Below are 21,734 nucleotides of genomic sequence, written 5' to 3' on the forward strand. Positions count from 1 at the left end.
AGAATGATAAGTCCATATGGTAGAACAGCTGTGAGATCTATAGACAAGACAGCACCAGCGTTACCTTACAAACAAATCCGGGTGAGCAAAGAAATCTGCATACATTTCCAGCAACGACCTCCGCTCCAAGATAAATGTCGGCAAGACAACCTGAGAAAGACAAAGACGGATTGAACGGTAGAAATGATACACACAAAAAAAAAAAAAGAGAGATGGGAATGTGAAAAAGAGAAGGTTGTTTGTGTTTACCTTGGTGAGATCCATGCCCAATCGCACTTGAGATAGCAGATGCATGATGACACTTTTGTGTTCTTCCACAGATTCACCCTCGCCATCATCATCTTTCTCATCATGACTGTCAAACTGATCTGAGAAAAACACACAGCAACCAATGAACTAAGCAAACAGTGAATGTGAAACACACAAGGTGAACTCAACTGCATTTCTTATTATCAGTGTTGGAAACAGTTTTTGCTGCTTAATATTTTTTTGTGAAAACCATAATACACTACCATTCAAAAGTTTGGGGCAAGTACTTTTATTCAGCAAGGACGCATTCAATTGATCTTTTTAAAGATGTCTGTCTTTTTAAAGACAGTAAAGACAATGATAATAATAAAAAAAAAAATTAAAATAAACAATTTCTATTAATCAAAGAATACTGAAAAAAAAAATCACATTTTTAAAGAAAATATTAATGGTCAAAAACAGTTTTCAACATTGATGATAATAATAAGAACCATTATTAATATTTGAGCTCCAATAATAATTGCACATCAAATCACATTAGACAGATTTCTGCAGAACCAAATTTCAGTTTTACCATCACAGGAATAAATTACATTTTTAAATATATTCAATTAAAAAACAGTTATGTTAAATTGCAATAATATTTCACAATATTAATGTATTTACTGTATTTAAATAAATGCAACTTTGGTGAACATTAGAGACTTCTTTAAAAAACACTGAAAAATCTTAATTATTCTTAATAGATATTTAAATAATTAAATAATTATTATTATAATTAATCTTAATTATACTATACATATTGTGAGTTTTTGGATGGTGCTGGTGTTAAGTGTTAAAAGTGTGTTAAAATCTAAATATAAAAATAAACACACAATATTTGCTCCGATTCATTTTGGGAAATTCAAACGTGAGGGACGTGCATGTGTGTGTTCTGTGTACCTGCATCAGTGGTGCCGTTGGACATGGAGGAGTTGATTGATTCGTTGGTGTCTGGCCGTTTTAGGGCTGTGCTATCGTCACTGTTCACAGCAGCGGATCTCTTCGGACTGCAGAGACACAAGAATATCACGTCAGCTTATTCCAGAATAAATTCTGTGGCAATGTAAGCTAGAGTTTGTGTGTGTAAGTGAGTCCATGCACTGTTTTAATTAGGTCAGTGTGTGTTTCTTTTTGTTTGCAGTAAATAGTGCATGGGAGTGTGTTTATCTCTAAGCAGTACTGTTTTCACATAACGCAGTGTTACTTAATGTGCGTGCGGGCAGGTGCTACTATAATTTACTTGTGCAGCAGTACTTCAGTGAGTTTTAATTATACAGAAGTTTTTGTGTTTCTGTTCATTACTTACACTTTTCCGTTTTTCGTGTGGTGTGGTATGTGTCTGTGTGTGTGTTCAACTCACTCTATGCAGTGTTTTGGTGAGGTGCTGCTATGATAAAACTCATCTGCGTCGTAAAACTCATCTTCACTGCTGGAATAGGAGAAGTCAGGGACACTGTGGGGTGGTATGTTCATGTGACTGGGCGAAGTCACGCTGCTGCTGGGAGCTGAAGGACCACTCCCTAAAACCACAGGAAGAAAATTAAATTAATAAATGTGAGAATAAATGTAAGTGTGCAGAGGAACTATGACTAACCGCACTCATTTAAGCAATACCATGGCCGGCAGTCAGTATAGTTCAGATATGGGTTGAGGTTTTGTGCTTTTGAATAAGAGTCTGGCATGTGGGCTTCAAATAAATAGCATGGGTGATAAGCTCATATACATGCTTAGCATGGGCGACATTTGGCTCTCGAGTCAGGGGGGGGGGCAAGATTCTACCGTCCGTTACTGGAAATGAAATTAAATTACCGGTTGTTTTGTCCTGATCTCAATAAAGTTTACACACGCTTTTGGTCCGTGAATTAGATCTCGCTCGGGACGTGCGCTGTCTGTAGAGGTTTGGCCAGTACCGGTTCCAGAATTAAATCAACATATTTTATGTTCTGTCCATTGCCAATCACTGCTATTTCGAGAGTGAATCCCGCATAAATATGCGGATGTCATTCCCGAAACTTTGCAGGGTGTAGCCTATGTGTCTGAAAAACGAAAGTTTCATACAAATTCTGAATGGATTATACCCTAGAAAGCGTGCTCCCTTTATCACTAGTAAGACTAGTTTTTTTTTCAATAAGGCTGCATTAAATTTATGTCGTATGTCAATAAGATGTCATATAATGCAAGTTACATGCACTCATCTTTGTTCATCGCGATCTTACAAAGTTCCGTTATAATCAATGAAGCTCTCTAAACTGCACAAAGAATCTCTTATTTGAATCGCGTCTGCACTTAGTCATGAGATGATTCACGAGCGTGCAAAACTGCACTTAAAAACTGCGGCGCTTTCAGCGGTGAGTGAATTCTGACAAAACGTTTCTGATTGGCCATTGCGTTCAAGAAATCAACAGATATCTGTGATTGGTTACATTGCTCAACTCTGCAAAAACACGTTGCGGATATTTAGCGCTTGATGATGCTTAGTAATACACTACATCCATAGCAGATCTCACAAGCAAAAGCTCTGGTTTTAAAAACTGCAAATACGTCAGACACTTTGTACAAATCACATTCACAGTCTAAACACACACACACACACACACACACACACACGCACACGCACACGCACACAAAAAAAAGTGTATTTCAGAATAATCGTTGGACCAACAAAGGTTTTGTTTTTTATACATTTTAATTTGAAATGTAATGAAAAATCATGCATGTTTAGATTTTCTATTTTATTATATTTATTTATTTTTATTTTATTATTAGAGTAATTGAGGACATTAACATCTATAAAAACATCTTTAAAACATCTTTCAAAATGCTACTAATTATTACACAATTGTGTGTAGTTCAGGAATGTAGCAACAAAACAGAAAATGGCTAGCAAGACAAAGCATGCATATTGCTGTGATGCTGTCAGCCTAATAAATTAAATGTTTGGTTGTGTTGATAAGACAAAGACTGTTCAAATGCTTAAAGATGTCTAATGAAATCAGCCCTGCCTACAACGCAAGCACTTTCGGCATGAATATAAATGGAAACCCTGATTCACAGTCTGCCCTTTTGAGCTCTTGACTGTGTTTTATGCCTAGTTTCCTGCACTGCTGTCCAGAGTGCTACCGATCGGCTGTGTTTTTGCTGAGCTCAGCTCTTCCTGCACTGCCTCAGCAGAAGCTGGACTTTCTGAGCCCCTGTACCCAGCACTAATGACAGTCAGGGGAGAACAGACTGACTGCAGAGAGAACAGCTCTGCCTGCATCCCCACTGCAGCGGAATACTGCTTCTGCTCACGTTGGATGAGTAGTAAGATTAGCTTCATCCTAAATACAGTGTTTTCTTCCAAAAACAATTGAGCTTCATTCTAAGATTAGATTAAGTCTAATGGTAATTTGTTGATGAGAATTTAAGCATCTGCATATATATAATAAATATAAACACATAATGCATAACATACACACGTATAAATAAATGATATACACTTTCAAATCAGATTCAGTTACATTTAACGTGTTTACTTTGATGGCTGTCTGATTGTTGGTTCGTACCTGTGCTGTTGGGAGTGGGGGTCTGAAGGATGCCCATCACCGTGACAACAGGGCCCATGGGTAATGAAGAAGGCCTCTGTTCAGTTTTACACACCTGAGCTCCATCTACAGATGAACACACACCCTTCATATGCCCTTGGCCCTTATAAATGCACACAAAATTTGCAAACCAAATCTAATCTCTGAGTTTCCAAATCAATGGACTACAAATGCCAAGAAGCCTTTAAAATAAGCGTAAAATATATACAACACTATTAAGGAATGAAACGGAGAATGAGACAGAGAGAAAGACAGCTCACCTGTGGGTAGAGTGGTCTGTGTTGGCATGGCACTGACTACAGACGTGTTAAGAGGGGCAGGCTGGAATACCCCATCCACTGGGTTTATGGTGCTCTGCAGAGAACAACAGACATGATACAAAACACAGCTCTCACAGGAAAGCACGTTATAAATACACCCTCTCATAGGAGTTTTCAGTTTCATTGCCCAACCCAACTATCACAGAAATCCTCAGGGGAAACAAGGACTTGTGATATTCAGTTACTAGAACTGTTTAAAGGGATAGTTCACCCAAATATGACAATTCTGGCATCATTTACTTACCCTAATGTTGTTCTAAATCTGTATGACTTTTTTCTTCTATGGAAAACAAAAGATGGACGCTCTTTGGAAGTATAATGAACTTTCATTTCAGAGTGGCCAGGATACACTTTTTCCTTTTGTGTTCCACATAAGAAAATCTGTGATACTGATTTCGAACAACACAAGAGTGAGTAAATGAAGTAAATGTTAAACTATCTCTTTAAGGTGCTGAAAAAAATTTAAATATCTATTTGTAAGTGATATTCAGACATACAAGGTATATTTATTGAAAATAAAAATCTACAGCTGACCCTTCAATGCTCTGATTTCCTTCATGAAATAGTAAAAATATTGTTATTTATTGTTAAAGACAACATAAAATCATGAAATTAGCACCATTTACACTAACATTCAAAGGTCTGGGGTCAGTAAGACTAGTTTTTTTTTCAATAAGGCTGCATTAAATTTATGTCGTATGTCAATAAGATGTCATATAATGCAAGTTACATGCATTACCATGCTGTCTTAAACCTTTTTATGCATCCACATTCTTTCTACACAGAGTCAATGACGTTTTGATAATCAAGAGAAAGATCTGAAGTAAATCAGTGAATCCGATTCAGTGCTTTATAATACACTGTGTCCAAATGAGCAACCTCACAGCTGTGGCCCGTGTCTGTCACACTGAATCTTTTCAATATACAAAAATCACTATGAGTCAATCTCTGCCTTATGGTAACTAAACACCGAGCATCTGTCAGTCGGCACAGACTCAGACACAAGGCTATTAAGCTCTACACCCACGTCGACAAGATCATCCCAAAATCCTGCATATCATTCACTAAATAGCCAAGGCAGAATGACAAATAATTTCTACCCAGCAGAGAAACACTGACATCACAGGGCACAGCGGTGAGGTAACAATACCTGAAAACACACAAGGTGGAAAAAAGGCATGCAGGGGAGTGAGTGAAATGAGTTTGGAGGGGCTTTTCTGCAAAAGGAATTTTAAAAGATTGTTGTTCTGAATAATTTGTTTCGTTGTACCACAACAGAGGCTGCTGCTCTTAATTAAAAGCCAATTGGAGCAATTAGAGCCCTGCAGCGAATACATAAACACTAGAATGAGATTAAATCAAGAGGCAGAGACACTCAGGTAATCACAGATTCAGAAGGAAGAAACTCAAGATTCCAAAAACAGAAGAATACAACATTTGGTTGAAGTCCTTAAATACCGTTTGCATTTTCAACATTTCATGTTCAAAGATCTGCTATAATGCGCATAAAACATTATATACAGGTTTTAGATTTGGCTTTTTTAGCCATATTCAACTCAAACTAAACCAGTCTGCGAGGTGCATTAAACGCAGTTGGTGATTACGTCACTTCAGCACCAGTCTTGACGGTTATTGACCCAATGAGAGCCTCTGAGTAGGTCGTAATAGATCCGTATCCATTTGTCCTATATGGTTCAACAGCATGTATGACAACGGAAAATCAATGATTATTCTGAGTGCACATATGTGTGTCTTACGTTTGCAGGGTTTAAGCAGTTTGGTTCAATCATAATGATGGAAAGAAGTATTGGGGTTTAAATTTGTTGCAAATCATGACCATAGGAAAGGACAGGTCCAGAATTACCCGACAGGAAGTGTAAGAAAGAATGAAAGCAGAGAAAAAAAGAGAGAGATGTAGACATGGTGGGCGGAGCCCTCCGATCAAGGTCATGCACATCTCGGTTCAGTTTAAAAAATGTGATTTCAGTGGAAGAGAGAACAGTAGCACGGTTTGATTTAGACTAGTTCATTGCTAAGGAATGTCAAAACTTACTATCAGTCCGTTTGTGTGTTGCTGTTCGTTACTTTGATCCTTCAAATTTTGAAAAAGAAAACACAAATTGAGAAATAAGGCAACTCCACAGTTGGGAGAAAGCCACAAAAGATGCAAATGGTCTCTGCTTTAATTTGAAGCAATAACAACGGTCACTCAAGGTATTTTAACCTACTGAATCTCTCAGGATATGTTCACACAGTCAGTGTTTGGGATTGTCAACTGTATTTACTAACAGGTCCCCATTCATAGTAAAACTTACAGGAGTCAAATAATTAATTGTAAATGAATTTGATACAAACGAGTCCAATCAAGGTCAAATTTTTAGGTCAATGTGAGCATAACCATACTTAGCACTGTAAAACAAGCCTGACAATCGTATTCTGCTGCTGTGTGAACATGGCCTTAGTGTAGGAGAATCACCTCTCCAAACCATTAATAATGGTACCTGCTGGAATGTTCATAAGCCGGCCAAGATAAACATTAAAAGGGTTATGGAAAATTACAGGTTGGGTTGCACAAGACATAAATATTAACACAGTGAGCAGACAAAACACAGGTGCATAAACATTCTAAGCTTAAGAGACAAGCGTTTTACCTTGGCAATCTGTAGTAGTACGATACAGTGTTTGATGGACTCTACCATACTCTTTAAAAAAAAAAAAAAAAGAACAACAAGAAATGAAAATACATTCCACTACCAAAATTAGATCTAAAATGCATTAAGAGGCTGAAGGTGCAGACACTCTTACACAAGTCGTGTCCTTCAGGTTCTCGATTTTCTGTGAATAGGACAATGACGAACAAGAAAAGGGACAGTTTCAGTTAGAATTGTGAAATGCCCTTGAATTAAAAACAAAGATGCACCTTTACAAAACCTAAAAAAGCAGAAACGAAAGCCTGAGGCCAAATGACAGTCTCATGAGTTTCATCCCCTAAAATAGGCTTAAAATGTGACTCGGTAAAAGCTTGGCTTCAAATTTGGTATTTGAAGTATCTTCAGAATTTCTCAGCGTGTGAACAATATACAATGCATTTACATTTTATTGCAGCTAACTGACCTCCCACCCTTTTCCATCTCCCCCTTCCTTTCACTGGCTAAGTCAATTTGCACTCACTGAGTGATTTGCATTTAGTGCCTGATTAGAAATGTATGCAAAGAACTTAATTTATTTATTCTTAATAATGAAAATATATTAATGTCTATTAAACTACATAATATATTGCCAAGGCTGAAAATGGACACATTTACCTTTCTTTGTGTTTTCAGTTAACAGCTTAACTTACTAGCTAAAACAGCATATCATAATATTGCACTATATTTTGATCAGGCATGACTTTACTGTGGCTCTTTTATTTGGAAGGGTGGGATGTCCTTCAATAGAGATGCCATATTGGGCATTCCAGTTTCTCACAATTATTGTAATACAAGTGGAATGTCTCTGCCATATACTGTGCCTGGCAGAAAGACTCAGATAGACGATGCATCTCTGATGACACAAATAAAAAAGATCATGTCTTACTCTGCGCGACTCATCTTCCTTGCAGTCTTTAATCTTTTCATCGAAGAGCTAGAAGATGCAACAAGAACAGGAATTAGACAGCAATGTATGTAAGAAAATGATTTGTCAACTCAAAATACAAGGCACTTTTGAGTCACGATGAGGTCTTATGATAAAAAAGCCTTACTTTTAACTGGTCGATCAAAATCTGCAAATACGCATCAGCTTCAGCTAGCTTCTTGTCGAATTCTTGAACGCTGGGAACGAATCCTGTTTCTGCCTCCTGTAAGTGAAAGTGAGAGGGATCAGTTTCAGTCCTTCTCCAGTGTATAAAAGCTTCCATGGTGTCCTAAGCTCAGTCACATTCTGCTTTCGAGAGGAACTGAGCAGAACCGCTCCCTGCTTCTTCACATTTCTCTCTATTAGCAACGTTAACTGAATTACACAATTAGACAACAGGCATAAACAGAGATCAGACCATGAGAGGGACTGATACTGAACTGAACTGCAGAATAAAGGCTACAGGCTGTGATTGGTTATTGATGGTTACTGATACTAGAAAGCAAAAAAAAAAAAAAAGTCATCCGATGCACATCAAGCACCACAATGATGTAAGTTTCCGATCATTATCTTGTACAATAATATTTCTGATTCAAGCAATTCAAGGTTGAAAAAAAGAGAAAAAAAAAATACTTCGGTTGTTTAAGATGATCAACAGACTTGTCATAACTGATAGGCAGACCTGGACTTTAATGTTGATCATGATAACATACAATTTTTCATGGAATCATTTCAATTTTACTTACCCGAACAACTAAACTATGAGTTTTAAAACTGGGGTGCATTTTAAAATAAAATAAAATAACATTAAATAAAAAATGTTGTTTAAAATAATTTGTCAGCTGAATGTAATTTTATTTTCCTTTAAGGATATTGCAGATCAACAAATAACTACTTTTTAAAGCACATGCTTTATGCTATGACACTTCTCCTATGAGGTCTGAAGTGCTTTCTAAACTCATAACACACAAATTCTGAGAATAAAACAAGACTAAAACCTTAAAACAGCTCCCTTATAACTAGAACAAGACATTTAAATATTATTACTGTAACACAGAAGTCGTCTGGCAACCTTATAAAAAAGGCAAACCAGAATTCCTTCTTCTTTATGTAGCATAACCACAAATACAACCTTTAGCTATTCGAGACCTCTTCAGTTAAACTTTCAGACTAGCTTAAAGCTAATAGCAGCTAGCCCAGGTGGCTTTGAGGAGTGAAATTTAGATAGCACAGGCAATGTTGGCAGTAGCCTATACAAGAGAGGTACTCCCTGGTCTGGGGGTCACTGTCGTGAGCTCTGGGTCTTGCCGGCCTTCATGAAAGACCTCACGGTGGAGATTGGCCGAACTGAATTGCATAGGAAAATGAAGAAAAGCCATGGGCAGCTGACTGTCGGTCAAAATGGTAAACATTATAAAAATAGGTCAAAGTCTGCAGGAGCAGAGCAAACCCGCTCAGGAATCAAAGGTTAAGTGGAATATCAGTATGCATGTGATTCATTGAGTTAACTGCAAACACATGTATGTAGACGCACAATAAAAGATCTAATGAGAGTTTTGCTGCTTTTAAAATAAACTAAAGATCAAGATCCCACTCTGAAGACATGGCCTGATTGTACTAATCTACAGGTTATTTGTACTTCTGTCATGTAAGAATTATAGGAGGGCTTTTATAAAGCACTCTGTCCTGCTAAAACGAACTCCCTAAACAATGACGGCAGGATTTATTAACAGCTGGAATGAAAGCCTAAAGCATTGTGACAACTCGTAACACAATTTGCAAATATACTTCACATTTTAAGCATTGCCACAAGAGCCATTATATCAGACAGACGGTCAGTTTTCTCTTTCAGGTCAACTATGGTCATGCCGGAGCAACAGTAGTGGATACAATAGCATATTATTATAGGGATTCGATACTGGAATAGCCTGCCGCAGTCATTAAGACAATCTTCCACTTATCATACTTTCAAAAATCACTTTAAAAAGTGGCTCATGACAAAACAGTCGTGTAACCATTTTAAGTAATGTTTTTTATTTGGGGTATTTTGTTTCCTATGTGATGTTTGTATGTATATTTGAGTATGTGTTTTTGTGTGCACCTGCCTAGGGACTGCGGATGTAAATTAGCAATGTTGATAACCTAGCTTGTTTACATTCTGTATTTTATACAAATGTTCATTAACATGCATTGTCCCTATCAAATAAACAGACAAACAAACAAACAAAGATGTTCAACAGGCTGCTTACCTTGCCAAGCATTGCTTTTGCGTACCTTTGCTAATACTACAGTACACTCTAAAAAATGCTGGGTTAAATATAACCCAGCGCTGGGTTATATTTAACCCAGCATTTTTTAGAGTGTATGTTTCTGGCAAACTAGCATCCTAACAGTTGTACTACTGCTCTTCTATGTGAAAAAAAAAACAAATGGGACAATTTCTGGTTAAGGGACAAACAGATGTGTGATTTAACTGCTATATGTTAATATATCCGGCATACGCTTTTATTGAAATGCATATTCCCTGGGAACTGACCCGCAATTCTCTAGTTAAGTATGCTTGATCATATCCTACAGGCACCATAAACATCTCACCTCCCAGCAGCCCTGAGATCTGCTATTTTGGCATGAACAAATTGCCAAAATACCTCTTAATAAGCATTTGCGACCTCCAAGAGAGCATTACAATTATTTTTATCCTGTGCCTGGCATAAGAAAGCCATGGCACGATGAGCTGTTAACACACAACTGAACACACAGATTCTCAAGACAGGAAGCTGATCCCATTGACTCACTCTTTCAGTCTGACTCATAGCAGAAAATCTGAACATCCAACACAACTGCAGAGAATATTTCAGTGTGAATCAACTAAGCCACCTGGGGTGTATAGGCTATCGTTGTGCCTTTTTAGGCAACAAACACACCAGTGAGACATTTGAAAAGCAAACACACAAGTCTGAATTAAAGTCATGTGCTCTATTATGTCAGCACAGACCGTACACACATGATGTGGCTGAGATTGCAAATCTCAAGTTAGCAGAAAAGTAACTACGCATTCAAGTATGACCCATGGCCTCTCTATTTGCACACGCAAATGCTTCCCTACCTTCGTGAACATACCCACCCACCCCTACCTGTCCACACTCACACACACACACACAACACACACACACAGCATGATTTAACGCATCAGTAAATTCCAACAAAGATACTCACTCGGTTCTTGCCACTGCAGGACATGCCTCCACAAATCTGACCCACACTCATAGAAACACTTTCAATATCAGTTGAAAAACACCCTTTCCTGTAAGTTCCTCCTCTAAAGGAGGGGCGAAAAAGGTGAACAAATACCTATTAGCTTGCCGGCTGATTCAGAGCAGTTCTATAAACCACTATTGACCAGGAACAGGAGACTTCCTCAAAAAAAAAAAAAGAAGAAAAAGTAGCATAAGCTCTACAGACTGTAGAAAACACAATACAGTGCTGTGATTGGATCTACCATCTGCTGAACGGGAGGGGCTGGCTGAATAAGCAAAGCTGTGATTGGCTGCTGGAGATCATGTGACCGGATAGCTGCGCACATTCTGCGTGTAGGTACACGCAGCTGCCAGTCAGCAGGTTAAAAAAAATGAATAAATAACCGTAGAGTTAAGGTACAGAAGGAACAGATAGATCTTTGAGAGGATAGGATGAGGGAAAGAATACAGAGGGAGAGGAAGAAAGTAAGCATGAAAAATTCATAAAATTATTTACAAGATGGGAAAAAAAACTAACTAAAGCTGCATGCTTTTCTCAGCCTGTCCTGGTTTCCTCCATTGGTACAGAGCAGGTGGGCATGTCTAGCGCATTCAATACACTCAGAGCTCCTCTTCAGGACTTTTTTGTAGTTTTCAGATCATTAGAAAAGCAAATATTTCACATACTCTAATTAAAAACACATTATGCTTTCCTAGTGACAGCCAATGGGAGGACACCCCTTTTTGTAAAATGAATAAAAAAAATTGTTTTTAACTAATTTAAAATATATTTTTAATTGCAATAAACAATACTTGCAACAACAACAATAATAATAACAACTTTATACATGTGAGGAGTATAGGTTAAAAAAATGTCACAAAAAAAAAATCATAAGGTCTTTATTTTATTTTAATTACACCTCTCTGAGATCATACATGTAGTACATGTGGACTTGATGTGGCTCTTACCCGCTGAAGGGTGTGGCGAAGAATCGTCCCCTCTAAGGCATGAATCCACTTCTCCCGCTCATCTGCGTCACGGGCTGAAGGGGAAATATCCAAAAACACACCCATTAGTAATAAGCAAATGGACCACACACGTCATGTGAAATGGAGAGTGGAGAATGACCCTGCCGTGGAGCTGTAAAAGTGACAGGGGTAACTACAGCTCTGTTGTCGAGTTTCACGAAGACAAGACAGGGTTGTGGTTTAAGTTAAACAGGAACACACACAAATGAAAGCCTCTGCCCTTGTGTAAATACGATTGGTAAATAACACTTGTGGCGGAGTTTCTTATAGAAAAGAAGGATGAAATTTCAGAAAAGCCCAGGTCTGACTAAAAACACAGCCTCTGTGCTTCAAAAGATCTATAAATCAAGCATAAAACAATAAAGCCTACAGCATAAAATACAAGTAGGAGTTTCTAACAGTCAGGTCAACAAATTGATGTACCCTTAAAGGGATGGTTGACCTGAAATAAAATTCTGTATTTGTTTACTCACCTTCATGTTGTTTAAAACACGATTTTATTCATTCCATTGAACTTTCTCATTGATGTTTACACACAATCAAACCTGATACTCACGCAAGAATAAGATTTATGAGCTTCAGTGAAGGAGATGGTTTTCAGTAAATAATGACTTAAATTCGGTCTGTATTTCAAACACAGCTACCATATGACATCAGAAGACTTAAAATATAGAGCAACAGCTGTACGGACCACTTCTATGGTGCTTTAAGGGGCTTTAGAGCCACTGTTCACCATCCACTTCCACTGTATGTAAAAGAGCAGTGTGAACCTTCCTCAAAACATATCTTTTTTGTGCCCCACAGAAGAAAGAAATTCAAAAAGCATCACATGGCATGAGGTAAATTGTCAGTTTAAAAAGTACTATAAGTAGGCCTGAGAAGTTACCACAAAGTGTATAGACAAATATTAGCCTAAAACTCTCTCTCTCTCACTAACAGCCATTAGCCATTCATTTAACCATTCCCTCAGGGAACAGATGAGAAACAGCACTCCAAACATAACATATAGCTGACACTTCGATGGATGAAGGTCCAAAGCTCAGCAGAAAATCTAAAAGCTTTCAGAAGCACAAAGAAGATCTGACACATACAATCACAATTTACACATCCATGGAATCAGTTAATGATCTAATCTATACACCTGAACCAGAAATATCAACGATACAAATGGTTTAATATCTTCAAGAAAATAACTTTTAATTCTTTTTACCTGCTTATAAAATACAGCAGAGTTAGTGTTTGCACAGGACCACCAAAGCCATCCTACATCTATGGAACATGCTTGAAATCAATGTCCCAGATCCGTGTGAGACTCACTGTCCAAAACAAACATGGCCCCTCCCTGCGCTACTGACACCGGAGCAGAGATCACATGACGCATGATGCCAGGCTACCTCCACTCGCTAGCCAATGAGATTTCACTAGGTGAGGTAGTTGAGTTGATTACAAAACACTGCACTTGTCCGTTATTTGGCAATGAGGGCATACTAACATTGACCTAAAGACTACAGCAACAGCAAAACCCTGAGTAGAATAGGAAATAAAAAATGTTATCATTATTATTATTATTATTAATAACAGCAATAAATTATACATTTACAATATATATTTAATAATATAAATTAAATCATAAACAATGTAATGCAATTATCATCAAAGAAATGGACACTTAAACTGCTGTTTACTTGAACTGAATGTTCTTTGAGCAAATGCATGAGAGCTAACTTATTTCATTACCTATTTTGCACAATGTAATTCAGTTTTTAGTTGCTCCCCTCCCCATCTCTACCCTATATACTGAAAGAAAGGTGGAGTGTGTTTCTGGAGAGCAATGGCGGACTTCAGTCTGGAATGAGGGCACCTTATGCAATGTGCCCTTCTAACGACACTACAGCTGTATGCAAGAGAAAAAGAGAAACTTCAGCACTCAAACAAATTGTCTCATCATTTACACAAATCCTTTTAAACGTAGTGAACGTTAAAGACATTTCTGCTACACACTAGCAGCTGCTGTAAAACAGCAGGATGTTTTCACCAGACTTGTCACTAAGCTACTACAAGATGTTAAAGGATGGTGAAGCAAAGAGTAACAGTCGGAGGAGTCAAAAGAATGTGTGTGTGTGTTGGGGGTGCAATGATAATTTAAAAAAATCTGGCTGACACAAATAAATTATTTACATGTCATGGTCAATATTCAATACATGGTTGATATTAAAATTATATACATTCAAAAGTTTGTGGTCTGAAAGATTTTTGTAAGAAAGTTTCTTTTTGAAAGAAGTCTATTATGCTCAAAAGGCTGCATTTACTTGATCAGAAATAAAGTAAAAACATTAATATTGTGAAATATTATTACAATTTAAAATAACTGTTTTCTGCTGAATTTTCAGCAGCCATTACTCCGGTCTTCAATGTCACATAATCCTTCAGAAATCATTTTATGCTGATTTGGTGCTCATTTTGTTATCACAGCATTATCAATGTTTAAAACGGTGCGGCTTATTTTTCGATAAATGAATAGAAAGCTCAAAAGAACAGCATTTATTCAAAACAGAAACCTTTTGAAACAATGTAAAAGCCTTCACTGTAATTCTTGATTGATTTAATGCATCTTGGTTGAATAATAGCAAAAACAAAAACGCTAACTGACCCCAAACTTTTAAATGCTAGAGTATACTATTTTTAATTACAAACAATAATAATAATAATAAACAACACTAAAATAAACTTAAAAATTACTCAAGCGTTTTATTATAATGTACAGTATGAAAAAATGGACCCTAATGTTTATAGACTTGCTTTTAACATTATTGTTAAACTTAGTATTTCAAAGATTAACTTAAAGTGACTATTAGATGATGGAAATGGTCATCTAAATGTAAAAATTGGGGAAATATAGTTAGATGTAGTACAGATTTATTGTGCATCCCTGGTGTGTGTCCATCTGTCCAGAAAACATAGTGAGCTGCCTTATATCTATAGTTTGAAAAAGGCTTTGTACTGGGAAAGAGATTTAAAATGCTGCTTAGCTCAGTAGGTTTTGGAAGAGTGCACATGTGTGTGTGTGTGCTCTCCTGCAGTCTCTACTAAACTCACTGCAGCTTCCATGTGACTCCCTGCATCTTTCCACTGCCAGCTCTATCCTGCGGAAACATGAGAGTTTGACGACAGAAAGAAAAACACACACCAGTAGCTCATTCTTCCTCTATGCAACTGTTCCACTTCTTTTCTCCCTCTCTGTTATTTCTTTCCCCTCTGGAGCATGAATGCGAATGTTGATCCATTGCCAGTAGGAGCTCAGTGTATGACACTGGAAGCTTTTAACTGCTTTTTTTTGCAGTCAAGTGTCTGAGAGGAAGACAGGTAGAGGCTTTTAGAAAATAAAGGGGCTTTCAGGCCGGACTGATATTGGGCCACAGAGGAGTATGATGAATTATGGATGGCCCTCTAAATAGCAAGTACAGTTCCTCTGAGCCGTCTCTCTGGCCGACATTGTGCAAACCTCTCCATATATACCCGTCTTGACCGGTCAAACTCACCTAATTCTCAAATGTACCTTGCTGAGTGGGGAGGTTAACTATATTCTTACATTCACCGCTATGAAATTTCAAGCTCACATGGCTTTTACTGTCCTGCGAGTGTTCTTTACACCATATTTTCATTTAGCAGGTGCATTTCTAGCGCAAGGTTTTGTTCTTTCTACCCTGTAACATCTTAGCAGCATGTTTTTTGGTTTTAGCTCAGTGGGCAGCCTGCTACAATACTGATGATGTTTCATGTTGAAACAAGAAAAACAAAGCAGAGTTTTGCTTAAGTTTAACCTGAACACATCACACTTTATAAATCACTCCACCCTGCACTTACCACAAACACTGCAAAATCAGAACAACGTTTTAGGTTCGCCGTGATTTTGCCAAGTAAGACATGTTCCTGGATCAACATCATTTGTTGATCCTGGATCAACATAACTGTACAAAAATATAGACTTAACCCAATCCCTAACCCTAAACCTAACCCTACCCATAATTTATTCCTAAAAACAGTGTGAAACGATAGCTGATTAACAAGGGTGTAGAAGCACCTAACCCTGATTGTAAGCCTAAAACAGATATTTCCTGAAAAGTTATCCCTCAATTCTGATTGGTTGATAGGAATGTTGTTCCAGGAACATGTTGTACTTGGTGAAATCACAGTCACCACGTTTTAGCATCGCAAAGCCAAACTTTAATAGACCGACATGCAAAAAAATGGTAATCTGTTCGAAGAAAAGCAAAGCCATTTGCAAACAGACCACACTATAGGAAACAGTAGAAGATCAGACAAATCCAGCATCTTTTATAGTAGTTGTTTATAATTTGATTAAATTTGATTACACACTACCATTCAAATGTTTTCGAAAGAAGCTTCTTATGTTCACCAAAGGTGCATTTATTTGACCAAAAATACAGTAAAAACTGTAATATTGTGAAATATTATTACAATTTAAAATAACAATTTTCTATTTGAATATATCTTAAAATGTTATTAATTCCTGTGATGCCAAAGCTGAATTATTCCAGTCTTCAGTGTCATATGCTCCTTCAGAAATCATTCTGATATGCTGATTTGGTGCTCAAAAAACATTTCTTATTGTATGAAAACAGTATTTTTGTAGAAACCAATGATACATATTTTTAGGATTCTTTGATGAAGTTCAAAAGAACAGCATTTACTTTAAATAAAGTATTTTGTGTCATTATAAATGTCTTTACTGTCACTTTTGATCAAATTAATGTGTCATTGCTGAATAAAAGTATTAATTTCTTTCTTTCAAAAAAAAAAAAAAAAAAAAAAAAAAAACCCACCCCCAAACCAAAATTCTGAACAATAGTGTAAGTCGGGTCTTTGCACTGTAATGATAAAATGTAATTACATTTAAAAATAAATAAATAAATAAAAAATCTTACTGACCCCAAACTTTAGAATGCTAGTATAGAAACTTTGGGTTGCAAGTTCAGATTAACCACTAACCACTATAATATTAGTTTACATAAACGTACCTTACTCTTATAAAAAAAAAAAAAAAAAAAAATTTAATTTTTTAAAAAAAAAAAAAAAAAAAAAAACATAACCTGACCCCAAAATTCTGAACAATAGTGTAAGTCGGGTCTTTGCACTGTAATGGAGAACCTCTGACACCACTTAAAGTACTGAAAAAATAGGAATAGGGTATTCCCTTTCAATGAATGTAATCTTCAGATTAATCAGTTATCAAAATAGCTGTTAGCTTCAGCCCACCATACATCAGATACCTCATGTCTTCAACAAGATCTTTACTCAAGAATACACCATTCTGAACCCAACGTGGCACCTTGTAAAACTAAATACTCTAAAAAATAACTAAGATACAAGAAAATTGTGCTGTGATTCCGGTCGACTGATATCAGGAGGCACAAAACCATTTCTGCTGTGGGGTAAATGACTCCTGCTGAAATGGAGATATGAGAACTATAGGATGAGTCCCTGAGGATCTCAAGAAGTGGATGGTATGAAAAGATTGTTGGAACTAAAGACTGAGCTCCACACTTACACTCACTGAAATACACACATGCAAACACACAACAGGAAATCTGGCACGGCAGGTCGGGTTTGTTTTTTTTTTGTTTTTTTAAAAAGGCTTGGATTGGCATTCCATAGCACAACTGACACACAATGCCAATACCTGCTTTGGCAGGTCGGTAATGAATTTTACTGGTGAAAGTGAAAATTAATAAAGAGAAAGAGAATAATGTGTGGAAAATCTATCTAGAAGAAAGTCTATGTGAGGAAAGCTTATCGCAGGATGGAATGAGCCTAAAACGATCACTGATAAAAAAAAAAAGCCACAATCTTAACATACTCAACATAGTGCCGCCAAGTACGTATTTTCAAAACCTGCAACTCTAAGAACGAATAAAACGCTCAAAAGTTAAAGCAACCAGCCAACTCCAGGTGTAAATAAAAACAAAGCACGGTTGAAACTAATCATTAATGCAAACCCAAATGATAAACGGTCACGGCAGAAGACGCAACCAGACGAGTCCCAGCTGAGCGTGACCTTACCCTTCTTACTGTAAAGCCACAGCATACAGTGTCGGAACATAGCAGTGGGTGAGGGCATAGGGAGAGTGAAAGCACTAGAAGAACGAGAGAATGGAGACCTCACCCTGAAAATGGAAAGTCTTCTGGTCCACGGTAATGGTGAAAGTGCTGTCGTCCTCGTCATCGATTCCAATCACAGCTCCCTGCAAAAAAGGAACGCAGCGAAAGCCATTCAGACTGAGGAACACGTCATTCGCTCCCTCTCTCTTTCTATCAGTTCCTCTGCTCCACTCCCTCACACACATGAGAAGAGAGAGAGAGAGAGAGAGAAAGAGAAGGAAAGGGGTGGGAGAGAATGGGTGGAGTAAGAGAAAGAGAGGGGAACAAGGCGGAAAAGGGAGGAAAAAAAGAAAAGAGAGAAAGGGGAAGGAGATGGAAACTGAAAAGGGAGGACGGAGAGAAAGAGTGAGGGAAAAACTGCAGCACATTCAGTATAACAGGACCAGAGGAAAAACATGCGACTATTAACTCTTTCACACCTGATGTACTACCACACCAGATTATCATTCACAAATCTAAAAGCCTTTCTAACATTATGAAACATTAAACAGAGCAGTTTGAAAACATGCCATGGTTTTGAGTAAGAAAATGCCGAAAATATGAAGAAAAAATCTAAGCTTTTACTTAAAAATACAGATGTGCCAGGCAGTGCATTTACTGGTTACCGACAGGAAGACAGCAATAACTGCTCAGATCAGACCACAGGCCTTGAGAAAAATAAGCCAACGCCCTAAGCATTTTTAACGTCTGCACCCTAAGCATTTTTAACGTCTGTCTTAGATTTAAGTTAACTGCTCACTCTCAGGCAATTTGGAGAATCAATTTCTTATGACTATTTAAAGCTATGCAATACATTCACATTAAAGGAGATTAAAAAAAACTCTAACTAACACTTCATTTGCAATTTAATGGCAAGCTGTTTTCAGAGAAATTTCATCCATCTTCATCCTTTTGGCATACAGGAATTATGAACACTAAACCTGGTGATAATACCTTTTACTATCTCTGTATTTAAGCAGTTATCTACAACTAAAATACTCATAATACCATGCAGCCATAGATTTAACACATTAATTCTACTCTGTAGCTATATTATAACAATTCTTCCCTGCATTAAATGTACATATTTCATAACTGTCCTCTGCATATTAAAGTGAAGAGTGCGCCATCTGCTGGTGAAGAGTTTTCACAGCTTTGTATTAAAGGGGTCCTATTATGCTCTTTACAAAGTCTTGATTTTGTTTTGGGGGTGTACTAGAACAGGCTCTCATACTAGGTTTTTAATGACATCCCATTCTTAATTCGTAGGGTTTAATATGGATTTGGCACACCCTTTGCAGCTCTAACAGCTTCAACTCTTCTGGGAAGGCCGGGTTAAAGAGTGTGTTTATGGGAACTTTTGACCATTCTTCTAGAAGTGCATTTGTGAGGTCAGGCACTGATTTTGGATGAGAAGGCCTGGCTCGCAGTCTCCGTTCTAATTAATTCCAAAGGTGTTCTATCGGGTTGAGGCACCTCAGTGGCTGAGTTGCTATTGTTCCCAATTGCTTCCACTTTGTTATAATACCACTAACAGTTGACCGTGGAATATTTAGTAGTGAGGAAATTTCACGAATGGACTTACTGCACAAGTGGCAACCTATCACGGTACCATGCTTGAGCTCCTGAGAGCGACCCATTCTTTCACAAATGTTTGTAGAAGCAGTCTGCATGCCTAGGTGCTTGATTTTATACACCTGTGGCCATGGAAGTGATTGGAAAATCAATCACATACAAGCGGCTGTGAGCTTCAGTGTAAATATTGCGCCAAAATCAAATAAATTTGAGCACGATTTAAACCCGGATGATTGTAACCACACTAAGTTCGTCTGCCTTGGGAAAGCTAGCGTGTCTCCGACATAGTGATTTCACAAATGTTTGTAGAAGCAGTCTGCATGCCTAGGTGCTTGATTTTATACACCTGTGGCCATGGAAGTGATTGGAAAATCAATCACATACAGTATTTTATACTATAAATAATTAGTCCTATACTGTATATCACACACACACACACATACATACATACATATACATATACATATTGAGCTTCAGTGTAAATATTGCGCCAAAATCAAATAAATTTGAGCACGATTTAAACCCGGATGATTGTAACCACACTAAGTTCGTCTGCCTTGGGAAAGCTAGCGTGTCTCCGACATAGTGATGATAACACTCGTTGCCTTCTCTAGTGCAGCTCAACCAGGTCTCATCCCCATTCGTCGATATCTGTGATATCACAAATCCCGGAAAATATGCGTTGTAGTCCAAACGAGTCATTCGTTGTAGTTTTTGAAAAGTGATTTCTGTTAAATAAAATATCTCCTTTTGAATTGGACTTTGAGCTTTGTAACTTTGCAGATCTCTTTTATGCTCAAACAGCAACATTACAGACTAACTAAAGTTGAAAAAGTGAAAAAGCAAAATAGGACCCCTTTAAATAGGTGAGGTATACAAAGAGCTTCTAAAGAATTGCTGCAACAGCTTGAGGAGGGCTCTTTATTGTTTTAGCATCACTGTATACTAAAAGCGAGGAGCACACAGAAATGTTTTACTAAATCTGATGTTGAAAACCTTCAGGGACACCTAAAGGAAGACCTTAGACTCATTACTAGATGCAATCTACCTCAAATAACAATACAAAGCATATGGAATAAAAACAAGTCACATCCTTTTTTGAAATTCTACATCCATACTATAATATCCTGATGGCAGATTCTCAACAGCAGCTAGGGTTAAATTAACATAACTAAACAAGAATAAAAGCCAGAATGAGGACAAGCACAGACCGAAATGATAGACTACGGGGGAAAGAAAAAAAAAAAAAGAGTAAGAATCAACCTAGTCCTGCTTTAACAATAAAGAAAACTTCTTACCCGAAGTCGCACACAGCCTCTTCTAGAGCCACGCATCATCTTGTCCTTGGACTGAAGATGGAGACAGCGTGTTAAAGGAGCATTTTGATAAATGACCAACACAGGACTGGAATACATTCAAATCTCACTTTGCTGAAGATTTAAGAAGTTCACAAACTGTTGGGTCTAAGATGTAACCAATTTGGATTTTGCATCATACAGTAGAAAATAGGCAGAGCTTTTAACATTACTATTTGCCTTTTAATATATATGACATCCTTTATATTAATATTTAATATACTTCCTAAATTATAAATATTAACAACATTGTAAACAATGGTAGTACTCTGGAAACTGAAACTTGCAAAGCAGAGTTTTTTTATATTATAAACTATATACACATTTTATACATACACACACACACTCACACACACAGACACACACATGAGACTTGCAGTTTTTTTATATTATAAACTATATACACATTTTATACATACACACACACACTCACACACAACACACACCACATATATTATATATATATATATATATATATATATATATACATATACATTTATACATATATATATATATATATATATATATATATATATATATATATATATATACATATATATATATATATAT

At 37.1% G+C, this 21,734-nt stretch overlaps 1 protein-coding gene across 4 annotated transcripts in view; it reads right to left on the reverse strand.

Moving 5' to 3' along the window:
- Nucleotides 1-21,153, reverse strand: part of LOC107699596 (oxysterol-binding protein-related protein 9-like) — a 28,173-nt gene extending 7,020 nt beyond the window's left edge. For 2 of the 4 annotated variants that reach the window (XM_016500915.1, XM_016500908.1), the window contains exons 1-14: nucleotides 21,108-21,153; nucleotides 18,260-18,338; nucleotides 12,016-12,089; nucleotides 7,938-8,033; nucleotides 7,772-7,819; nucleotides 7,001-7,030; nucleotides 6,847-6,897; nucleotides 6,249-6,287; nucleotides 4,136-4,229; nucleotides 3,837-3,941; nucleotides 1,652-1,811; nucleotides 1,192-1,298; nucleotides 250-368; nucleotides 65-150 (exon numbers count right to left, since the gene is read on the reverse strand). In XM_016500915.1, the coding sequence (XP_016356401.1) occupies nucleotides 65-150; nucleotides 250-368; nucleotides 1,192-1,298; nucleotides 1,652-1,811; nucleotides 3,837-3,941; nucleotides 4,136-4,229; nucleotides 6,249-6,287; nucleotides 6,847-6,897; nucleotides 7,001-7,030; nucleotides 7,772-7,819; nucleotides 7,938-8,033; nucleotides 12,016-12,089; nucleotides 18,260-18,338; nucleotides 21,108-21,146 (1,127 nt within the window). In that variant the 5' untranslated portion in view covers nucleotides 21,147-21,153. Of the gene's footprint in view, nucleotides 1-64; nucleotides 151-249; nucleotides 369-1,191; nucleotides 1,299-1,651; nucleotides 1,812-3,836; nucleotides 3,942-4,135; nucleotides 4,230-6,248; nucleotides 6,288-6,846; nucleotides 6,898-7,000; nucleotides 7,031-7,771; nucleotides 7,820-7,937; nucleotides 8,034-11,026; nucleotides 11,141-12,015; nucleotides 12,090-18,259; nucleotides 18,339-21,107 lie in introns of those variants that run through there. The other 2 variants (XM_016500922.1, XM_016500931.1) reach the window with 2 other exon arrangements.
- Nucleotides 21,154-21,734: the final 581 nt, after the last annotated feature.

This window comes from Sinocyclocheilus anshuiensis, unplaced genomic scaffold (assembly GCF_001515605.1).
Source record: "Sinocyclocheilus anshuiensis isolate Anshui unplaced genomic scaffold, SAMN03320099.WGS_v1.1 scaffold477, whole genome shotgun sequence".
Lineage (NCBI taxonomy): Eukaryota > Metazoa > Chordata > Actinopteri > Cypriniformes > Cyprinidae > Sinocyclocheilus > Sinocyclocheilus anshuiensis.